The 21155-nt window shown below is 54.3% G+C and overlaps 2 protein-coding genes across 5 annotated transcripts; one reads left to right on the top strand and one right to left on the bottom strand.

The window, feature by feature from the left end:
- Positions 1-120: 120 nt before the first annotated feature.
- Positions 121-19647, bottom strand: ZNF746 (zinc finger protein 746). 4 transcript variants are annotated; one of them, XM_082693529.1, is made up of 7 exons: positions 19521-19647; positions 16303-16602; positions 16089-16215; positions 14958-15071; positions 2909-3100; positions 2289-2414; positions 121-1219 (listed from the first exon to the last, which is right to left on the bottom strand). In XM_082693529.1, the coding sequence occupies exons 1-7, from the start codon at positions 19542-19544 to the stop codon at positions 144-146; spliced, it is 1959 nt and encodes a 652-aa protein (XP_082549655.1). In that variant the 5' UTR covers positions 19545-19647; the 3' UTR covers positions 121-143. The 4 variants fall into 4 exon arrangements, with proteins under 4 accessions (XP_082549655.1, XP_082549656.1, XP_082549657.1 ...); XM_082693530.1 differs by having other exon boundaries at positions 121-1216; XM_082693531.1 differs by having other exon boundaries at positions 16089-16170.
- LOC309845494 (uncharacterized protein) lies at positions 19543-20810 on the top strand (the record flags this gene model as incomplete). The annotated part of the gene is made up of 2 exons (XM_082693565.1): positions 19543-20275; positions 20542-20810. 2 exons carry the CDS (start codon positions 19543-19545, stop codon positions 20727-20729), a joined length of 921 nt encoding a protein of 306 aa, XP_082549691.1. The 3' UTR covers positions 20730-20810.
- Between the last annotated feature and the right edge of the window lie 345 nt (positions 20811-21155).

The following is a 21155-nucleotide window of genomic DNA, read 5'->3' as shown; positions in this document are numbered from 1 at the left end:
CAGACCCCGTTCCCACCTCAGCCTTCCCCACCACCCCGCAGTCTGCAACAGGGGCGTCCGAGACACTCGCGGCCTGCGGGGGGGGGCGAGAAGGGGGGGCCCGGGCGCCCCCGCCGGCCTGTGTGTGTGTGGGGGGATGTGCCTCACAGGTCCGCGCCGTCGCTGGGTCCCAGGACGCTCAGGCCACAAGTCCAGTCGGTCACAAGGTCTGTGGAGGCCAAGGGTCCTTTAGAAGCCGGGCTCTTGAAGGGGTCCGGGGGCCCGGCCGGGAGCGGCGGGAGCGGCGGGCCGCGCGCCGGGGCCTTGGCCCCCGCCGCGTGGTTGCGCTGGTGCTTGCGCAGGTGGTCCTTGCGGATGAAGCTCTTGCCGCACACGGTGCAGGTGAAGGGCCGCACGCCCGTGTGCGTCCGGTAGTGGTCGATGAGCTTGGAGCGCTCGGTGAAGCGCTTCTCGCACTCGGTGCAGGGGAAGGGCCGCTCGCCGGTGTGCAGCATGCGGTGGCGGATGAGGTGCGCGGGCCGCGTGAAGCAGCGGCCGCACTCCCCGCACCGCAGCGCGCTGCCGTCCCGCGCCCCGCCGCCCGCCGCTGCCGCCGCCGCCGCCGCCCCCGGCGCCCCCTCGGGCAGCCCGCAGCCGCGCTGGTGCGCGCTCAGGCTGACCTGCAGCTGGAAGCTCTTCCCGCACGTGGCGCACGTGAAGGGCCGCCCGCCAGGGGGCGCCGCCGGGTGCTTCTTCAGGCCCGGCTTGTGGCCGAAGCCTTTGGTCCGGCCGGGGTATTTACACGGCTCTCCGAAGGGCCTCGGGGCCTGGCCGGGGTCCAGCACGGCCTCCCCGTTGTCGGGGGAGCTGTAGGGCACCCCCTCGGGCCCAGTCCTCGGGTTCAGGCCCACGGGCGGTTTGCACCGGAAATTCCAGCCCCACCGGACCCCCCCAAAGAGCCAGTCCCCGGGGGGCGCCTCTTCCTGGGCCACCGCGGGGCTGAGCTCGCCCATGTCTCGCTCGGGCCGGGCGGGCTCTCTCAGGCCCAGCCCGGGGTCCTGGCTGGGGAAGGAGCTGCCCTGGCTTTCCCAGGCTCCTTCCTGGACGGGGCTAGGGAAAAACCTCGTGGCTTGGCCTGGTCCGAACAGGGTCCCGTGAGCCTCTAGGTCAGTGGGGTGCACGGGTGTGGCCACCACCTCCTCCTCCTGGACTTCTGTCTTGATCACAATTTTTACATCTGCTGAGAAAGAGAGAAAGACCCCGTCTCGTTCTGTCCCCACACCTGCTTAGAGAAGGAAGCCCCGGCACTCTCACGGGGCCAGTCCGCAGCTACTCAAGCCCTACTCCTCTGAGCCCCTCCGGGTGGGCCTGGGGCTGCCCCAGTCGGTGGGAAAGGACCTGCACAGGCAAAGCCAGAAGCACAGCAGCTCACCACACCCAGGTTCTCTCTGGCTATTAAGGCTCATCATGCTTTTCTCCTGGGGCTGCCCACAGGTGGCCAAGTAACCAAGACACAGAAGCCCCGTGGTGGGCTCAGGGGGATGTGCAATTGTACTGTGCCCTCCCCGCAGCTGCGGGCTTCAGGCAGCTCTCCGACCTGTGAGGAACCCATTTCACAGGTCTGTCTGAGCATTAAACCGGGTGACCTGTCTGAAAACACTCAGCATGCTATTTGGAAGGCAGCAAGCATTCAGTGAACGTGGCCAGCTTGCTCATGGAAAAGGTGTCAGTGAAATAGTACCAATGTGTTTGAGTTTATATAAATGTACTTGAATCTCACATCCTGAAGTTTTAGATCATGCACCTAGGCTTCTAGCACATTCTGGGGGTGGGGCTAAAATATGATGGAAATGTTTAAGTAACAGACAACCGGCTGTCAAAACAGAAGTAAATAGAAAGCCAATACACAAATTTGGCTGTTGTTCCTCCCGATTCTGGCCTTCAGACACCTGTCTGTCGCCGTGCTGGTACCTAAGAAGCGGTTCTGGTTTGCTTTTGGTTTTGCGATGCCGGCGAGGAGCCAGGATTGCTGAGCCTGAGCAGAAGGTACGTCCTCTTAAGGGATCAGCTTCCCAGGGCTGACTGGTTAAGACCACATGAAAAAGGGACAGCTGGAAACATTCTCAAGAAAGGCTGTCCAAGCTTAAGAATTTAGAAGGTGATCAAGGACAGACTGACAGAGTCCCAACATCACAGACACCTAACAGCCTGTTGGCCAAAAGGTCAGGGCAGTTCACCAGTAACAGTGAGGGCCCCAGGCAGCCTCCCAGGAAGACGCGACCCTTTCCCGTCCTCTCTCGGCCCCGTACCTTCTGTGGAGGCCGCGGTGTTGAGCTTCAGTGTCCCGTCTGAGCATGCCGAAGAGGGATGGTGGGGAGGGAGGTCCGCCTGCCAGGAAGTGGGTGGGATAGTGGTTGAAAAGTTGGAGTGGACGCCTGCAATGAAGAGAGATCAGAGCCTGTGGGTTAGGGGAAGGAAGGGGGAACCCCTGTGAAAGGAAGGGCAGGCTGGACCCTCGGATCCCAGCGGGGCCTTTGCTGCGGAAGCATAACGGCCCTGCCCTCTCCCGCACCCAGTTCTCTTTTGCCCCTTCTCTGAGGCCCCAGGAAGCTCAGATGTTATTTATTTCATACACGCCTCTCGAATGTGAGGCATCTGGTGATGTGAAAGCCCACGGGTGGAGGCAAGAGCAGGAGTGCGGCTGGAGAAGGTCAGGCCGAGAGATACCAAGATAGGGGCATCATCAAAGCCACGGTGGGGCCTGCAGAACATCATCTGGTACAGCCCTCTGCCTCCAGGTGGGAAAACTTCCCCGTGAGTCAGGCCAGATGTGCGAGAGCCCGCAGTGCTTCCAGAAGCTCCTTCCCCACACCCTGCCCTTTGTTGTGGCATCTCGTTCCTGGTGTCTGCTCTGGGTGCGGCCACTCACCAGAGGCAGCATCTGTCGAGACGTCTCCTGCTCCCGAGTCCAGCTGGCTGAGGCCCCATGGCTCCTCCCCGATATCCGGCTGTCCGGCTGCCCACGCCTCTACCCCCAGCGCCTGCTGCTCCTGGAGCTGGAGCTCGCCCTCCTGCTTGATCTGCATTAAGAGGTCAGGGGCAGGAACTGGGGGCCCCGAGCCTAAAAAAGGGAAAGGGTGTGAACATACAGCATCAGGGCCCCTCGGGCATGGGGTGGACACACATCCAGCCACAGATGTGGACACAGGGGCTTACAGGGGTCAAGCAGCAAGAGAACCCAGTCGGAATGGAAGGCCAGAACAGCAGGGACCTAGGGCCTTCTGGGCGAAGCTTGAGGTCATGTGGTACTGAGCACAGGGTAGGGCGGGAAAGCATTCTCATGGCTGGACCTCTGGACCATCCACGCAGAAGACTGGGCTGCTCTTGGCAACTCCTGCCCTCGCTTTTAACACAGAAATGCTACGTAGTCACCCCAAATATACTCCCTTCACCTCCCCCCACCTGTATATAAGTGAGCAGAAAAGAAAGATCCCAGATATAAGAATCAAAGAGCAAATGCAAAGTCAATCCAGAGTTCAAACAGAAGCCAAGCGACCCAGCGAATTGCTGAAACAGGACGCGGGCCTTAGGGGCTGAGCTTTGATGCCCAAGCAAGGCTCGGAGCCCTGCTGAGTTGCCTGCCTGAGCCCAGGAGCCCCGGTCCTAGTGAGCTGAGGACTAGAAAAACTCCAGCCACCCGAGGGCGCTACCAGGAAGCTGCCACCTGTCTAGGGCCATGGGTGGGCCAGCCGCCCTGAGAAAGCGAACTTCCCCGTGTCCACACTGAATCCATATCCCCCACATGGTGCAGAGAACCGACGCCAGAAAATGCACAGCAACACTGGCTGACCGCCCCAGCAACCCGGGAGGCCACCCCCCAGCGCAGGCAAATGCAAACCTACCCTCCAGGGACACCCCCGCAACTCAGGTCCCCATGAAAAAAACTAAATTTACAACCAGAAGAGGAGCCAAATGACATGTCATGGCCGAACTGACTCCCAAGAACTACAGGAAAAAGGACATGCGGAAGCCTCCCAGCCTGGGAGCTGATGCACCAAAGTCTGTGCCCAAGGCTGTCCCACCGGGTCACACCACAGAGTGGCTGAAAGCCTCCAGGCCGAGGCCGTGGTGGCCCCAAGGACCAGCAGAGGCAGACAGAGTGTCTTAGGAGGAAAGCATTTTCCACCGCTTGCAGGCGCTGCAGGGCTCACAACTACAGATCACCAGCTCAACAAGAAAAGCGGCCACCTCTGGGGGTTGGAGAGGTCCTACGCCACAGGACCTGGCCCGCAGAGACGTGGGATACTGGAATTATCACACACAGACTATAAAGTTTAATATATTTAGAAAAATAAAAAGGGGGGAAGAGTCTGATAGATAAGAGACTACCCAAACTGACCAATCAGAGTTTGAAAAAAGAAACTCGAGCTTTGGAATTGTAAAATAAAATCACTGGAATTTAAAAATCCAATCTATAGGGGAAACGAGAAAGAAAACAACCAAGCCAAGGATGGTGAGCTAATTAGAAGACACATAAGAAATGATGGACAGAGCCGAATATACGAAGACACGTGCGCTGTTACGAAGGGTAGTATGAAAACATTCCAAATACACAAGTAGGGAGAAGGCGGGTGAGGCGATATTCAGAGAGAGAAGCTGCAAAATTTCCCAATCAGTGTAAGGAGGCTGGACCGGCACTGTCCATTGGAGAAACTGTGCAGGCCACACCGCTCATTCTAGGTTTTCTAGTAGTTATGTTAAAATAAATAAATAAAAACAGGTAAAATTAATGTTAAATAATATATTTTACTTAACCCGATATGTCCAAAATGTTCACCATTTGTATATTTTGTCTTTACAGCACTTGAAAAAAAGGTTTTATCTATTTATCTGGGAGAGAGAGAACAGGAAATGGGGGTGCAGGGAGAAGCAGAGTCCCTGCTGAGCGGACACTTCCCCCACTGAGCCACCCAGGCACCCCTTTTACAGTAGCTTTTTTTTTTTTTTTAAGATTTTATTTATTTTTTTTTAAAGATTTTATTTATTTATTTGACAGAGAGAGATCACAAGTAGGCAGAGAGGCAAGGCAGAGAGCGAGGAAGCAGACTTCCCATAGAACAGAGGGCCTGATGTGGGGCTCGATCCCAGGACCCTGGGATCATGACCTGAGCCGAAGGCAGAGGCCTCAACCCACTGAACCACCCAGGCGCGCAAGATTTTATTTATTTGACAGGCAGAGATTACAAGTAAGCAGAGAGGCAGGCAGAGAGTGAGGAGGAAGCAGGCTCCCTGCTGAGCAGAGAACCCAGTGCGAGGCTCGATCCCAGGACCCTGGGATCATGACCTGAGCCAAAGGCAGTGGCTTTAACCCACTGAGCCAGCCAGGCGCCTCAAAGATTTTATTTATTAGAGAGAGAATGAGAGAGAAAGAGCATGAGAGCAGGGAGGGTCAGAGGGAGAAGCAGACTCCCCACCAAGCAGGGAGCCCAGTGTGGGACTCGATCCCGGGACTCCAGGATCATGACCTGAGCGGAAGGCAGGTGCCCCTTTGCAGCACTTTTTAAGTGACCAAAAGCCACATGTGGCTAGTGGCCACCGTTCTGGACATTTAAAAGGTAAAGATGACCACACTAAAAACTGGCAAGAAAACTAGCTGCATGCTGTTTGCAAAAGACGCACCTAAAACAGAAGTTTGCAAGAGCAGAGTAAAAAAAATAAAAGCCAGAATAAAGACCTCTTTAAAAAAGATGTAGTCAGGGGCATCTGGGTGGCTCAGTGGATTAAAGCTTCTGCCTTCAGCTCAGGTCATGATCCCAGGGTCCTGGGATTGAGCCCCGCATCCGGATCTCTGCTCAGCAGGGAGCCTGCTTCCCTTCCTCTCTCTCTGCCTGCCTCTCTGCCCATTTTGATCTGTCAAATAAATAAATAAAATCTTAAAAAATAAATAAAAATAAAAAAGATGTAGTTAAACCGTATCAGAGGAAATTGATTTTGAAAAGAGAAGTATCACAGAAATACAAAAAGGGTCACTGTGCAATATTACACTGACCAGAAAGAGAAAAGAATTCTAAACGTTTTATCTAATAATTTGGCTTCAAAATAATAAAGCAAAACTCCAGGAGAAATAAACAGCTCCCAACTTCTCAGCGGCTGGTTTCAGCACACCTGTTTCTGTAACTGATAAATTAGCTGACTCTGGGTTATAGGAAATTCGAGTGACACTATTAGTGAACCTGATCACACAGACGTAGCAGAATCTAAAGACAAGGAACACACACGTTTTTCAAGCCACACAGAAGTCAGGAAAAATGAACGTTCGAGAGCATAAAATGAACTTTGGTAAATTTTAAAAGATTTATACTTTATGCACTTATTTTCTAACTATAATATTAAGTCAGAAATCAAGAACAAATATCCCAAACTCCTCATTGGTACTAAAACTTAAAAATATGTATGTTTGTGCTTGTCCACCTCTGCTCCCGCACTCTCTAATGATGAGCTACGTTCCTGGTGGGCCTCCTGGACAGATGCCCAAGGGCGGGGGGCGGCGTGTCACAGAACTGAGCCCATTGTGGATGAGAACAAGGCCGGGGGAAAAAGGATTCCCTGCCTCGCAGCTCCCTGCAGACATCAGCAACAAACAAAAACCATGTTAAAAAAAAGGCACCACTGGGGTGCCTGGGTGCCTCAGTCGGTTAAGCTTCCAATTCTTGACAGTCAGATGAGATCAAGCCCTGTGTCAGGCTCTGTGCTGGGCACAGAGCCTACTTAAGATTCTCTCTCTCCCTTTGCTCCTTCCCTCCCAGCTCTCAAACTCTCTCTGAAAACAAACCAAACCAAACCGAACCAAAAACAAAAACAAAACAAAAAGACAATACCACTGACAATAGCAATTTGTTAAAAATACAAAAAAAAAAAAATCTAAAAAAATAAAAACTAAAAATGATACAAGGAACCTAGGAATACATCTAACAACAAAAAGCTGTACAAGATCTTCTTTGGAGAAAGTTCTACAAATTCATGGAGGCACATGAGACAGATATACTAAATGGAGGGGGCTTAGGACATTCCCCCCAAAACGTGCCTCAATACAGCAAAGGGGTCCTTTCTCTCCAATGTGATTAGTAGAGTGAATGCAAGCCTGAGCACTGTGCCATCTGGAAGTCTCACAGAACTTGTTACAGGGTCATAAGGAAGGTGACCCCGAAGAGCAAAGGAAAAGAAGACCCGAAGTGCTACTGAGAAAGAACCAGGGTCCCGGCTGCCCCTGCCACTAAGAGCTTGAATGTGAAAGGCAGACCTTTGAGAGCTGAATGTGAGATAGTGGATTACTGCCTTGAGGTAGGGAAAGTTTCTTTCTTTTTTTTTTTTAGGATTTTATTTATTTATTTGACAGACAGAGATCACAAGTAGGCAGAGAGGCAGGCAGAGAGAGAGAGGGGGAAGCAGACTCCCTGCTGAGCAGAGAGCCCGATGCGGGGCTCGATCCCAAGACCCTGGGATCCTGACCTGAGCCAAAGGCAGAGGCTTTAACCCACTGAGCCACTCAGGCACCCCTAGGGGAAATTTCTTAATTGTTTACGACATGAAAATGACAAACCATAAAGGTAAAATCCAAGTATATTAAAATCAAAAGCCTTTTTTTTTTAAATATACCATAAAGGGGGAAGATACTGGCAATACACACACCTGAGAAAGAGATTAATATTCAGAACAAGAAAGGAGCTCCAACTAGTCAATAAGTAGAGGGAAAACAAAAGAAAAACAGACAAAAGGGATACACAGGTTATTCCAGAGAAGAGAGACAAGTGGCCTATACACAGAGGATATAACGTTCAATCTCATTAATTGGGAAAATGCACATTTTAAAATAGGAATTTTAAAATGGTGTGCTCCCACCAGATGGGCAGAAATGAGGATGGGAGGCGTTTCCAGGGCTGGCGAGGATGAGGGCCGGTGGGCGGCCGGGCGCCCCGTGGGCAGGTGCCGGCGGGCAGGCCGCCTTACAGAGCGCTCAGACGTGACCTGGAGAAGCTGAACACGCGTCTTTCCTACGAGCCGGCAGTTCCACTCCCGAGCCTACACCTAGAGAAACTTCTACACATGCTTCACAATTTTCACAACAGCATCGTTCCTAAAAGGAAACACGTTAGAAACAGCACGGACGCCCACCGACAGAAGGATGCATGCCCCGTGTCGCCATCGTAAAGCAGAAAACAGGAGAGCGGTGACAAGGAATGAGGGCAGCTGTGCTGTGTCAACACAGAGCGACTCCCAGAAACAAGGGCCCGTGAGAGAAGCAGTGTTATTTAGGAATATCTACATACACACGTAAGGAATCAAAATGTAAAGAAAAGCAAGGGACTGATCACACCTCCTTCTGAATTTTCTGGTTGTCTGGAAAAGGGAAGGGGGGGAACCGGCTCAGAGACAGACCACGGGGCCATGGAAGGTTCTGGATGTAATCGATTTCTGATGCTGGGGTTTTGAGAATGTGGGTGTTGACTCTTATTCTTTAAGGATTACATGGATTTTGTTCTGTACGTAGATTTTTTTTTTTTTAAAGATTTTTGTTTATTTGTCAGAGAGAGGGAGTATAAGTAGGGGGAGCAGCAGGCAGAGGGAGAAGCAGGCTCCCTGCTATGCGGACCTCTAGCCCAGGACCTGGGATCATAACCTGAGCCAATGGCAGACACTTTACTGACTGAGCCACCTAGGTGTCCCATGTCTATAAACTTTTTTTTTTTTTTAAGATTTTATTTATTTATTTGACAGAGAGAGATCACAAGCAGGCAGAGAGGCAGGCAGAGAGAGAAGAGGAAGCAGGCTCCCTGCTGAGCAGAGAGCCCGATGCGGGACTCGATCCCAGGACCCTGGGATCATGACCTGAGCCGAAGGCAGCAGCTTAACCCACTGAGCCACCCAGGCGCCCCAGTTAATAAGAATATCATTAAAAGTCTATGGCAGGGGACACCTGGGTCGTTCAGTGGGTTAAGCCTCTGTCTTTGGCTCTGGTGATGATCTCAGGATCCTGGGATCGAGCCCCGCATTGGGCTCTCTGCTTAGCGGGGAGCCTGCTCCCACCACCCCCACACCCCGCCTACTTGTGATCTCTGTCTCTCTGTCAAATAAATAAATAAAATCTAAAAAAGTCTATGGCAAAAACCATCCTTACCGCCCAGACCTTTGAAGCACCTCACAGAGAAGGACGCTGGGACCAAGTGACAATATCCTGGACAAATTGCCAAAGAAGAAGAATAAAGTTATAACAATTTTAAAAGAAGAGATAAGTTTGGTGTTATTTGAGGAAGGTAAAACTGTCTACAGAACAAAATCCATGAGAATGTCAAGTGACAGGTCCATTACTAGAAATAATAAGGAGGTTGAGCAAAAGGAGTCTTTTACTAAAGGAAGTTAACAGCAGAGCTATAGACTTGTAATAACTATTTAAGATACAGTGAATGTGAAAATGCCATCCACAATAGAAACCACGATTGGAGAAAACCGTGCAGTTGCTTCAGGCCACTCAGCCTTCACTCAGTGAGTCTGCCCATGGGGAGAGGGGCTCATATGCTCACGTTGTGAGGAAGCGAGTTCTCCAGAAATGAAATGACAAAGTCAATGCAGTTCCCATCAAAATTCCAGCAGGATTTTCCGAGAACTTGACATCATGATTCTGAGACTCATTGAGAACAGAGGTCTAAGAATAGTCAAGGAAAGTTTCGAAGGGCAAGTAGGGAAGGCTTAGGCTTCTAGATAAGAGAGCTTCTTATGAAGCTAAAACAGGGAGTGTTGGCACAGAGACAAAGACCAAAAAAAAAAAAAAAAAAAAAAACCAAAAAACAAATAAAGAGCCCAGAAACCAAGTGCATGCACGGGAACCTGGTTCATGACCAAACTGGCGTTATTATAAATCACTGGCGAAAAGACAGAATATTCAGCAGATTTTGTTGGGAAATCAGATGTCCTTGTGGGGAAAAAAATTTAAATTCTCCCTCATAACCTACACAAGTATTAATTTTTTTAAAAACATTATTTATTTATTTGACAGAGAGAGACACAGTACGAGAGGGAACACAAGCAGAGGGAGTGGGAGAGGGAGAAGCAGGCTTCCCGCTGAGCAGGGAGCCCGATGCGAGGCTCGATCCCAGGACCCTGAGATCATGACCTGAGCCGAAGGCAGATGCCTGACTACTGAGCCACCCAGGAACCCCACAAACACTAATTTTTGATAGACTAAAGACTTCAATGTGCAAAGCAAAACTTTAAAAGTTTCGTAAGAAAATGGAGAAGAAGGGGCGCCTAGGTGGCTCAGTGGGTTAAAGCCTCTGCCTTCAGCTCAGGTCATGATCCCAGGGTTCTGGGATCGAGCCCCACATCGGGCTCTCTGCTCAGTGGGGAGCCTGCTTCCTCCTCTCTCTCTCTCTCTGCCTATTTGTGATCTCTGTCTGTCAAATAAATAAATAAATAAATAATCTTTAAAAAAAAAAAAGAAAATGGAGAAGAATGTCCTTCTGACCCGCAGTGCAGTAGGGAAGGCTGTCCTAAGATAGAAAAAGCAGATCAAAAAGGAAAACACTGGTAAGTTTGATTGTACCCAAAATGACAACTTCTAGACAGGCATGACAAAGTTAAAAGACCTGCCACAGGCTGAGAGAAGATATTTGTGACGCAAATAACAGACAAAGTGTTTGGATCCAGAACCTACAGACAGAAGTCTGAATCAGTAAGAGAGTGAAAAGCAACAGTAGAAAAACAGAAAAAGACAATTCATTGAAGAAACCAGATCCGTGTGAAAAGGGTGCTTCGCTTCACTGAGAGTCAGGGAAAGGCGAATTAAAACACGATGCACGATGCCGTTCCAACCTCCATCAGATCGGCCAGGAGCTACTGCTGAAGGAGGGCAAGGATGTGAGACAACGGGCACTCCCGGCTGCTGACGGGAGCAGCACCGGCTGCGTAACCATGGCAATGGCGGAGGTGCAGACAAGCATGCCTGGCGGTGCAGGGGGTCCCCCGGCCTGTTCCCTGGAGAGGCCGCAGCACACGGACACAGACAGACAGGGGTGACTGCCCACTGCGGCACCACTGGTGAGAGTGAAAAACCAGAAACAGCTGAAGTGCATATCAACAGACCAGTGGAGAACAAGCTGGAACATAGTTGCTTTGGGGATACTAAGCATCTGTTAAAATGAATGAACTTGATCCATCTGCATCAACAGAGACAGATCTGAAATCCATGGTACCGAGTGGTCAATATACTGACACTGATACCATTTCTCAAAACACACAAAACCGTATTATATTGCTTATGGCTACAGGTGGACCTAACAGTTTTAAATGAAAGTTTTAAAAGGCTGATGGAGAAGGTAAACATCCACTTCAGGACTACGAGTTACCCTGGGGAGGAGTGAGATTAGGAAATCTAACAAGGAATTCACCACACATATTTTTACACAAAAATATTTTAAATTACGTAACTACATACATTTGACAAGTATCTGTTGAATTTCTACTCAGCGCTAGGCAGTTCGAGGTGCCTGGAATGATCACATGAACAAAAGACATAAAAGTGCTTGTCCTCTTGAAATTTACACCCTCCTGGGGAGAGCCTGCTGGCCATACAGTCATCTGCAAATGTGAAATCTATCATCTCTTCTCTCTGAAATATACATACTGTCTGTATCCCTATTGATTCTGTAAATGTGAAATATATGTCACAATCTAGAAATACACACAATAGATGATGCTCTCTGCTGTGGAACCAACCAAAGCAGGGAAAGGAGACTGGAAATTCTGGGTGGGAACAGGGGGACACAATTTTAAATAAGGTGATGGTTTAAATGTTAAATAAGAGCTCTGAAGGAGGTAATGGATGGAGCCGGGGTCGGCGGGGTACCTGAAGAGCGTTACTGGCAGAGGGCACTGCAGGTGCAAAGGCTCGGGGACTAGAGCAGCCTGGAGCACTGGGGGAAGCAGCAGGGAGGACAGTACGGCTGGAACAGGAGGAGCGAGACACAAACGGAAGCATGAGACAGAGTCTCTGAGTCAGTGGGAAGCCAGGAAGGGGTCTTGAAGGAAAGGGCGTAGGGCTTTCTCTGAGTGATTAGAGCAGGAGAGGGGAGGGTGGTCGGGAGGTGACCACAGGAAACGATGGGCTCAGGTGGCAGGGTAGAGGAGACGGGGTGGGACAGCATTCCGGAGTGCTCGCTACTAGATCTCCAATGGCTGTATGTGTGAGAAAGGGTCGAGGCTGACCCCTGGGTCTCGCCTGCAGCTGGAGGGTGGGCAGTGGTCTACTACAGCAGGGGAGACCTGGGGGTGGGGGACGAGGGGAGGAGGAGCTCCGCTGGTCGAGTGCTTGGCATAAGACGTCTATCCCACCTGGGTTGGGGACAGACCAGGCAGCCAGGTGTGATTTCAGGGAGAAGCCCAGCGGGGGACACACTGCAGAAGCTGTTGGCATGCAGAGCCTACCACACAGAGAGAATGGAGGGCACCCCGACGCTTAGAGACCAGAAAGAGCATTGGGAAGTAGCAAAGGGAAGGTGTTAAGTAAGCCAGGAGGACACCAGGAGGGGGAGGCATCCTGTCAAAGCAACGAATCTGGGAAGAGAGCCATCAACGGTGGCAAATGATGTCGCCAATGCTTAAGACCAGACCTTTAATGCTAGATGGGCCCCTGTGGCCCGACAGAGGTGCTGATGGAAGGACCTCTGGAGTGGAAGAGGAAGGGGAGAAAGCAGGCACTGAAGGAGAGCACTCCTGGGGCGCGGGACACAGGAGGGCAGAAGAGGGGCGGCTGCTACAGGGCTGTGCCGTCACAAGGGGTCGGTGTTCAAATCGAGCAAGCGATGGCAGGGGCAGATGATGGGAAGGATGGGGGGTGTGGGTCCTTGCTAAGGTGGCCTGGACCGGATCTAGTGCCCAGTGGAGGGCGCCTTCGGCAGGAGGTCTGACCGTGGTGGCAAACACGCAGAATAGTGCGCGGGTGCAACCGACAAGCTGGTGGGGTAGGGGGGCTGTGAATATCGTTTCTTTCTTTCTTTCTTTCTTTTTTTTTTCCCAATTAAACAGTATTTGTTCAACATGAAAACCTTTCTCAGCTCATGGGCCACAGTTTGCCAACCTCTGCGCAGCTGACTGGACCAAGGAGACACCCTGGGACTGCAGGTAAAAAAAAAGCGAGCTGTGGGGGAGGGCTCTTCAGCCATGTGCAGCTGCGTGGGAGCAGGTGCAGGACAGGGAGATGGACTTCACCAGCATTATGGTCCTGCTGGATACTGGGGTCAGGGCACTGGGCGGCTGAACTCAAAGTGAGGGGAGGTGAGGGTGTATCACTCTCAGCAAAAGGGGAATGACCTGGGTGGGGGCGTGGAGAGGGAGTGGAGGCTGGGGTGTTCCCAGTGCACAGAGCACCTTCTGTGCCCTTGCCAGCCACAGTGTTAAGAGCAGGGATGCGGTCTGCAGGAGGCGGCAGGAAGACAAGAAGCATCTAAATGAAAGGTGGGGGTTTCCAGGGAGAAGGGGAGACCAGCAGGAAGCCATATGGAGGAGCAGGGACACTGCTGCCAAGGCCGGGGCTAGAGGGACATGGGAAAGGGGTGCTCTGCAGCCGATGCCAGGCCCTGGAAAGAACCAGGACTTGTGGACAAGGATGGGTGGGGACGCTCCAGGAAGAGCCTGCACATTTGAGGTCTTGCTGGGGACTGAGCTTCCCAAAGCACGGAGGGAGAATTTAGGAACCGAAAAGAAGCAGAGAGGAGGTCTGCTGGGGGGATGCACGAGCTGGGGGTGTGGGGGGGGGTGGGGTTGAGGAGTGAGCTGGGGTCCGACTTCTCCCACAGAGGTTAGGGCAGGGGTAACCGGCTCTTGCTGTGGGGCTTGAGGCAGAAAGTGGAGTCTGTGTCGGAGGGGAGGGTGTGTGGGGGTCTCGCCAGTAGCCACCGTATTTCTGGGCCCCTCTCCACCCTCTCGATGGCAGCGTGCGAACCGGAGAGGCCTTCCCGGAGATGGTGTGGGTCAAGTGAACCAGCCCACCGTGGACCTCCCTCCCAGGCCTGGAGGCCGGGCTCGGCGTCAGTGCCCTCTTCTCCATTCAGACTCTGCAGCGCTCTGCTGAGTATCCTTCCGTCCTCCACTTCCAGCTCTGTCCCTGGCACCTAGCAAAGTCTCAAAGGACGTCCGTGGAGGCGAGCGCCCTTGATAAGCGCGCTCCGGAGCGTGGACGGCCTGGCCAGCTCTGCGCATGCGCTGCTCGGCAGCGGGACCCTGACTTGCGGTCCCCTGCGAACCCGGGAGACGCGTGTCATTAATCACAAATGAAACACAGCGAGGCTCTTTAGCAACACAGGTGTTCGGACGCCAGGAGAAAACCCAAGGCAGGTGGGACAGACACCGCGGTTTTGTGCGGAAAGCAGGCTCGGGCCTGCAGGGGTGGGCGTGGGGTGGGGTCTCCTCCTGGCTTCTCTCACGCATCCTTCTGTCCCTCCCTTGGATTTCAGAGGTGCTGGCTAGCTCCAGAAAAATCCGAAGCAGTAGTACAAGGTATCCAGATTCACCTTAAATGAGTCTGTCGCCCTAATCGTGTTGAAACATGTGGCCAGCCAATGGGACTGGCTCCTGGTCAGGGGCGATGCTGGCTCTTCATAGAACTGGAAGGAATTACATTTTGTCTCCGACCCACTCCTACCTTCCCTGTGATTGTCCTGCCCCCTCCTTCCCTGACTGTGTGTACTGGCTCTAGCTCTTTGCTAAAAGACTAAGTTTGTCACTTGCTTCCATGCTGGGAAGTATTCCTAGAGTGTTAGGAGCACAGGTTACAGGTCATAACTCAACTATTAAAAAACTTAGATTTAAAACTTTCAAGTCTGAGGTTTCTCCTCAGTTCTTCCTGAAGAGTCATGCCCTCCCTGACCCCCTACTTTCCTGTTTCCAGCGGCCTGCCTGGTCTCCCTGGCCTTCTCTCAGCCCCTCACCTGGACTTGGGTCCACAGGAACATCTGGAACCTTGGGGCCAGGGCGACGCCAGCTGCACGGCTCCTTCCCCGGCTCAGTCTGGGAGAGGACCTCAGGCTTGGAGATGGCGTAGTCTGAGGAAGGACATAAAGGTTAGCTTTCGCCATGTGGTTCCATTCAGAGCTGGTGACAGGCAGCCTGGGAATCCACGGGTGGCCCAGAATCGAAACTTCTAGATAAGTACAGAGCACTGGTTCTCAACCATGGGCAATTTTGTCTCCTGGGAGACATTCCACAGTCTGGAGACATTTTTGATGGTCATGACTGGGGGTTGGGGGTGAGGTGCTCCTGGCATTGGTGCGTCTAGGCCAGGATGTTGGGGAACATCCCACACGGCACAGAATAGCCCCACGACAACCAATCATCTGGCCCCAAAGTCCGTGCCCAGGTGAAGACACTCTGGTAGGGTCTCCCGTTAAGAAGTGGTATGTTTCTTTAAACTGAAATCTACCATCACGCCTGCCCCTGTTCCCACCATCACTGAGCAGGCCTTACTGCCTCCAGATCTGGGGTCACACAGAAACCATCCCAAGAGGAAAGCAGCTCAGGGAGGAACAACCTCCTGGGGCCACTGCACACAGACCGTGACAACGGCCCCAGTGGTCTGAGGGAGCAGAGCCTTGAGGCATGAAGAGAGCGCTGGCACGGGAAGCATGGTCTCTCCGCTAACCACTAACTCACCAGAAAGGCCACATACTCCTGTAAAGAAGGCTAAAGGAATGTGGGCCCGAGAGCAGCCCCAGGCTTCAGAGCAGGCCCACTGATGAGGAGAGCAGCCCCATCCTGGACCTGAGAGCAGCCCGAGGCTTTAGACTCTGTCGTGGCAGGACGGAGATGTCCATGCTCCATGCCTGGTTAGAGAAACGCCACCACCCCTCTCTGTGTGGCCACCCACGAATGTCACCAGGTAGAGGGAGTTTTCAACTCGGTCACCTGGTGCTCATCTTTAGTAGGAGGAGAAGAAAACTCCTTGCATGGTCAGAGTTTTCTAGTGATTTACACATTGTTGCGACGAAAACCACCAGCATGGAGAGGTAGGTCTGGGGACTCCCAAAGTCACATGTAACAGGAGAATGAGTGTCATGCCTTACCCAGGGACACCAGCGTCTCGTAGTTGCCCCGCATCACGTGCTTGTAGAGCTCCTTCTGCCACTCGTCCAGCTTGCCCCACTCCTGCTCAGAGAAATACACGGCCACGTCATCAAAGGTCACGGGCACCTGGAACCACAAGGGTCACGCATGCTCACCCACTCACTTCCAGGCACGGTCCCTCGGGCTGTCCCACCCCAGGGGCCCGAGGGATACCTTGGGGGCCTCCCCCTTGCTGCCGGGGGGCAGGCGCAGGATCCAGAAATTTCGGTTCCTCAGCAGGTTCTCCATGTTCTCCAGCCGCCTCTGCAGCAGCCCGTACTCCTGCAGCAGGGTCCCCAGCACGGCCCACTTGCCCTCCAGCTGGTTCCCGAACTCCACGGCTGTCTTCTCGCAGTCCGCCAGCTTCTTCTCGGCCATCCCCGTCCGACCTTCTAGCGAAAGCAAGCGGGCAGCCTGCGATTCGATCTTCCTCTCCATGGCCTGAATTGTGGCTGCCATCGTCCATGGAGAAATCTTTCAGAAACAAAGAGAAGTGCACCCTCATTCAGCCCCTCTCCCCTGGGTGCTGGGGAGCTGGGCGGCTGGGGGGGGCACAGAGCTCGGATTAAAAGTGGGAATGCCCTGGGCCACAAGCCCGATCTCAGCGTAGGATGGGCTTCTCAGGGTAACTCAGATTCGGCCATCATCTGGGCAGGTGCCTTCTTGCCAGGGAGGCTGAGCTCGCCCGGACTGGGGACCTCTCGCATCTCCCCGAGCTGACTCCCTGAACCCAGCTTTTGCAGCAGAGTGCGTGGCCCGTGGAAGGTGCTCCGTGCACTTCTGCTAAATAAACAGCGCCTTTGCACTGCTGGGGCGTTTCAGGGGATAAATAGTAAACTGCAGATTCACCAGCGCCCAGCCTGCACCTCCCATCATAATGGCGCAGGACCGTGTACGGACGATGACCTCGCAAAAACCAAAAAACAAAACAAAACAGCTGGTTCACTGAACCGGCACAAACATGAGCATTGCTCAACTGTTTTTTGTTTTGTTTTGAAGCATCTCTTAAAAGCGTCTCTTTTTAATAAACATAAAAATCAAACAGCTAATCCTTCCTCCCCCAGTGCCATCTGATTTTGCCCCCTCCTGTTACTTTTCCTTAAACTAACAATCACCGTTACTGCAAATCTCCGCCAGCCAAGAGTTAGACTTTTTGACCCACGTGGCAGGCATGAGTCAAGGGGACAAAATCAACACGGGTCCGCTGGGCCCTCTGAGACTCTGTTTCTCTCGATGTGCTCACCACTCCCAAGGGGAAAACTAGTCTGACATCTGTAGCTCCTCGGGGAAAAGGGACACACCTTACAGGCTGGGTGAGGAAGGTAAAACATATGCCATAAGGTCAGACTTTAATGCGTATGACTTCCTTGTTGCTGGAAACTTCACACGTAGCCTGAGTGACCTGCGAGGTGGCAGTTGGGAGACGGCGAGGAAAGGGCACATTTTCCCTTGAGGAGGGGCCAAACCGGCCGACCCACCCACATGTGACAGTGGGCCCTCTGGGTCAGAGAGGAGGTCCAGATATCTGCACTTTCTTCTGGCTGTGCCTGAGGACGCCTGTCTCCTTAGAACATTCTGGAAACTATTCCCAAACAATAGTAAAACGAAGAAGTGACTAGTAGGGAGCAGTGTGGGCTCATCTGGAGAAAGGCTCGGAGAACTACAGCATGGGTGGAAAAGAGTAAGCGGAGAGTGTGAGCAGTGGTCCAAAACGCTGTCGAGCCCAGTTAGAGCTTCCGTGGTTGTTTGGAGCGAGACCGCACGAGGTGACCTCTGACCTGAGGAAGGAAGGGGTTTCGCTGGGGAGGAGCTGGTGGGCAGAGGGCTGTGGTGGGTGGGACTCACTCTCAGGAGGCAGGTGTTTCTGCCCCCAGGCTGCAGGGACTGGCGCTGGACTGGCTCCCTGGGCCACCCTCCATGGCAGCCGCTACTCTTCCCTTGCCCACTTGTCCTTTCTGATCAGTCCCTGCCACCTGACTCCAGCCTCCAAGAGCCTGATCCAGAAGTCACCCAGCTCCCCAGCTACTGAAATCCTATTCAGCCTCCGAGTGCCCTTGCCTGCCACAGGACGGCAACCTTTGTGCTGCAGGAAAGACACCTCCATAAACCCCTTTATAAGACGTCAGGCACACACAGTGTGCCTACCATTTCAACAGGCGCAGGGAGGCCTAGGGCCTCTGCACTATTTAGTGCGAGGTGGTGACCGTTTCTGCGCAGGCCCAGCTCCATACTAAATGGTGGGTGGGTAATATGGGGCTGCCCTCGGACTCCCGCCAGGGAAGCAGAAACCCTATGCTTGTGAGGAGCCCATGGTAGGAGAACTCAAAATCCATCCAGGACCGCCCCCGCCCCCCCAGTATGAAGTCCAGGCATTAAAAGCCCTTCCAAGTCTCCCTGCAGCCTTCTCTCCCACTGCCTCCTCACCAAAACCATCTTCCAAGGAGCAGGGACTGGATTCCGGTCCTTGAACCCGCTGGGCACTGCCTTCTCTCTGAGCGCAAGCTGTCCTCCCTACCTGGAAAGCTGCACCGGTCCACTCGGCCTGATGAAATCCTAGCCTTCCTTAAAAGCCCAGCTCAAATCACAGCAGCACAGGCCGCGAAGGGGTGGCAGCGCCTCCCTCTCCTTCCCCTGCCCTCCCGCAGCACCTTTCTGCCTCAGTGCCAGAACCACTCACTCACTGTTTGCACCATGCTCACCAGTGTACCTGTCTGCTTCCCCCAACACACAATGTGTCCCTGAATACAGACCAGCTGTGCCTTTTCACACACTTTCTAGCTGGGCGATCCTAGGCAAGTTAACTTCTCCAGGCCTCGGGTTTTTCCTTTGTATGACGGAACGAGCACCTACCCCACAGGTTTGTTGTGAGGACAAAATAATGCCTAACAGGGCTGGTGCCTGCCCGCTTCTACGAGAAGGAGCAGCTGTCTTCCGCCCCGACCTCGATCCTCGATCGGGCCGGGCACTCGGCGTGTGCGGAATCGAAGCCGCTTGGGACACCTCCCAGGTGCCACCAGGCCGCTTGGGGGAGCTGGGGGGTAGGGACCGCTGAGGCAGAGCGGTGGGCAGAGAAAGGAGACGCGGGGTGGGAGGCGCGGAGAGGAAGGGGCCAGCGGATGGGGCGGGGGCAGGAAGCCGCGGAGGGCTGCAGGAACTCGGCGTGGGGCGGCCTCCGCTGCGGGGTCGGCCGGGTCCGCCCTGCTCCGGCTCGGCCGCGAATGGGGGGCCCGGCCGGTGGGCGCCGTAGGCCCCGGCGGACCCCGCGCTCCGCCCGCCGGAGCCCAGGCCCGGCGGCCCGGCCCGGCCCACGGAGCCCCTCCCCAGGGCCTGCGGCGCCGAGTGCTGGGCCCGGGTCCCGAGTCCGCGCGTCCGTGCGCGCGGGCCGCCCTTACCGGAGCCGCGGCCGCCTCGGCCATGGCCGTGCGCTGTCCGGCCCGGCCCGGAGGAAGTCGTCGCCGCCGCTGCCGCCGCCGCCGCCGCGCGGCTCCACGCAGGCCGACCCCCGGCCTCTCCGCAGGCGGCGCCCGCCCGGCCCTGCCTTCCCCGCCCGCGTCGCCGCGCTCCTCGCTGGCCGGCCCGCGCCGCTCCGCCCGCAGACGCGCCGCCGCCGTCAGCGCCCGGCCGGTCCACACTGCATCCTGGGAGCCGGCGCAGGCCCGTGAGGCTTCCTGGAGGCAGCGCGGCCGCACAGCCCCACCTGCAGCCGGGAGAGGCGAACGGCAGGCGCGGCGCCCGCCCCGCCCCGCCCCGCCCCGCCCCGCGGCCAGCCGACCCACCCACCCGCCGGTCCACCGGCCCGCGGATCCGTGGATCTCCCGGCCCGGCCACCCACCGGCCTCCCCAATCCGCGACCGCCCGACCCCGGACCCACAGACTCCCTCCGCCCCGACCTCCCGACCCCCGAGCGCCGAACTCCCGACCTCCCGACCTCTGACTCCACCCCGACCCCCCGACTCCCTGACTCCCCGACTCCCCGACTCCACCAGTCCACGAGCCCGCCGACCCCTCCGACACCCTGACTCACCCACAGGTCCACCGGCCTCCCTACCCGCCGACCCACTTGGATCCACAGGTCCACCGACCCACAGGCCAGCCGCCCACCAGCCTCCCGACCCCCGAACCACCACCTATGCTGTTCGGCCCACGGGTTTCTGGACCCCCGGACCCCCCGCCCCCCCGCAACGCTGCCCCACCCACTGGCCCCTGCCCCCCGCCCCAGACCCACACGCCTACAGATCCCCCCACCCCCCTGACCCCTCCGCCCCGACCCACCGACCCATTGGCCTCCGGCCCAGCGTGCGCGGATGCACCGCCTGGACCCCACGCCGACCTGCCGCCTCCTGCCCGCCTCCCGCTCCGGAGCCTACGCACCCCCGAGGGACTCGCTTACTAAAAGGAAACTCCCGGCTCCAGGGACCAGCCTCGCCGGGCCGGGTGACCGCGGCGACAGCCCCAGAAGACCCTTGCCTTCCCCCACAGGGCATCCGCCACGTCGTCTCCGAGGCTTTAGGTCTTTGCCAGGCAATTTGGGCTTTTCATGTATTTATTTGTTTATTGGGACAGCTGTAACTCAACGTCTGTTTTGGTGTGAAAGACAATAAATTCTTCCAACGACAGGAAAGTAGTTCGGTAAATCCCAGTGGACTGCCACTTCGAACTTTCCGTAATGTGTTTCTTATTTATAACAAATATTTCTAAGTGGAATGAACACAATACCATATTTATAATTGTTTTGGTGAAGAACTTGCTGTGGGAAGGCGTTCGTGGTATTTTAAGAGAAGTCTGTCCAGAATGATCTCAGTTTTGTGTAAAAGAAAAAACACCAGCGCGTCTGGAAGCCTACAGAGCAACACAAGTTAGCTTGCTTTTTCTTGCACAGTGAGACCACGGGCTGTTGTTTATACGTCTTCTAGCATTTTTTTTCCAATTCCCGTTTTTATTTTGTAGCAATAAGAATAGAATTTTTTAAACAAAAAGGAGGCAAAAATTAAATAAATAATTGGAAAAACTCCTTAAGAGGCAAACCC

This window comes from Mustela nivalis (genome assembly GCF_964662115.1).
Source record: "Mustela nivalis genome assembly, chromosome: 12".
Classification (NCBI taxonomy): domain Eukaryota; kingdom Metazoa; phylum Chordata; class Mammalia; order Carnivora; family Mustelidae; genus Mustela; species Mustela nivalis.
This window is presented reverse-complemented; position numbering and strand designations above follow the sequence as displayed.

Excerpts from the sequence above, each read along its gene's own strand:
- ZNF746 (XM_082693529.1), bottom strand. The coding sequence starts at position 19,544 with ATGGCCGAGGCGGCCGCGGCTCCG. Across the intron at positions 16,603-19,520 it reads CCGAGGCGGCCGCGGCTCCG|ATTTCTCCATGGACGATGGC; the intron begins GTAAGGGCGGCC and ends TGTTTCTGAAAG. Across the intron at positions 1,220-2,288 it reads CACCGCGGCCTCCACAGAAG|CAGATGTAAAAATTGTGATC; the intron begins GTACGGGGCCGA and ends TCTCTTTCTCAG.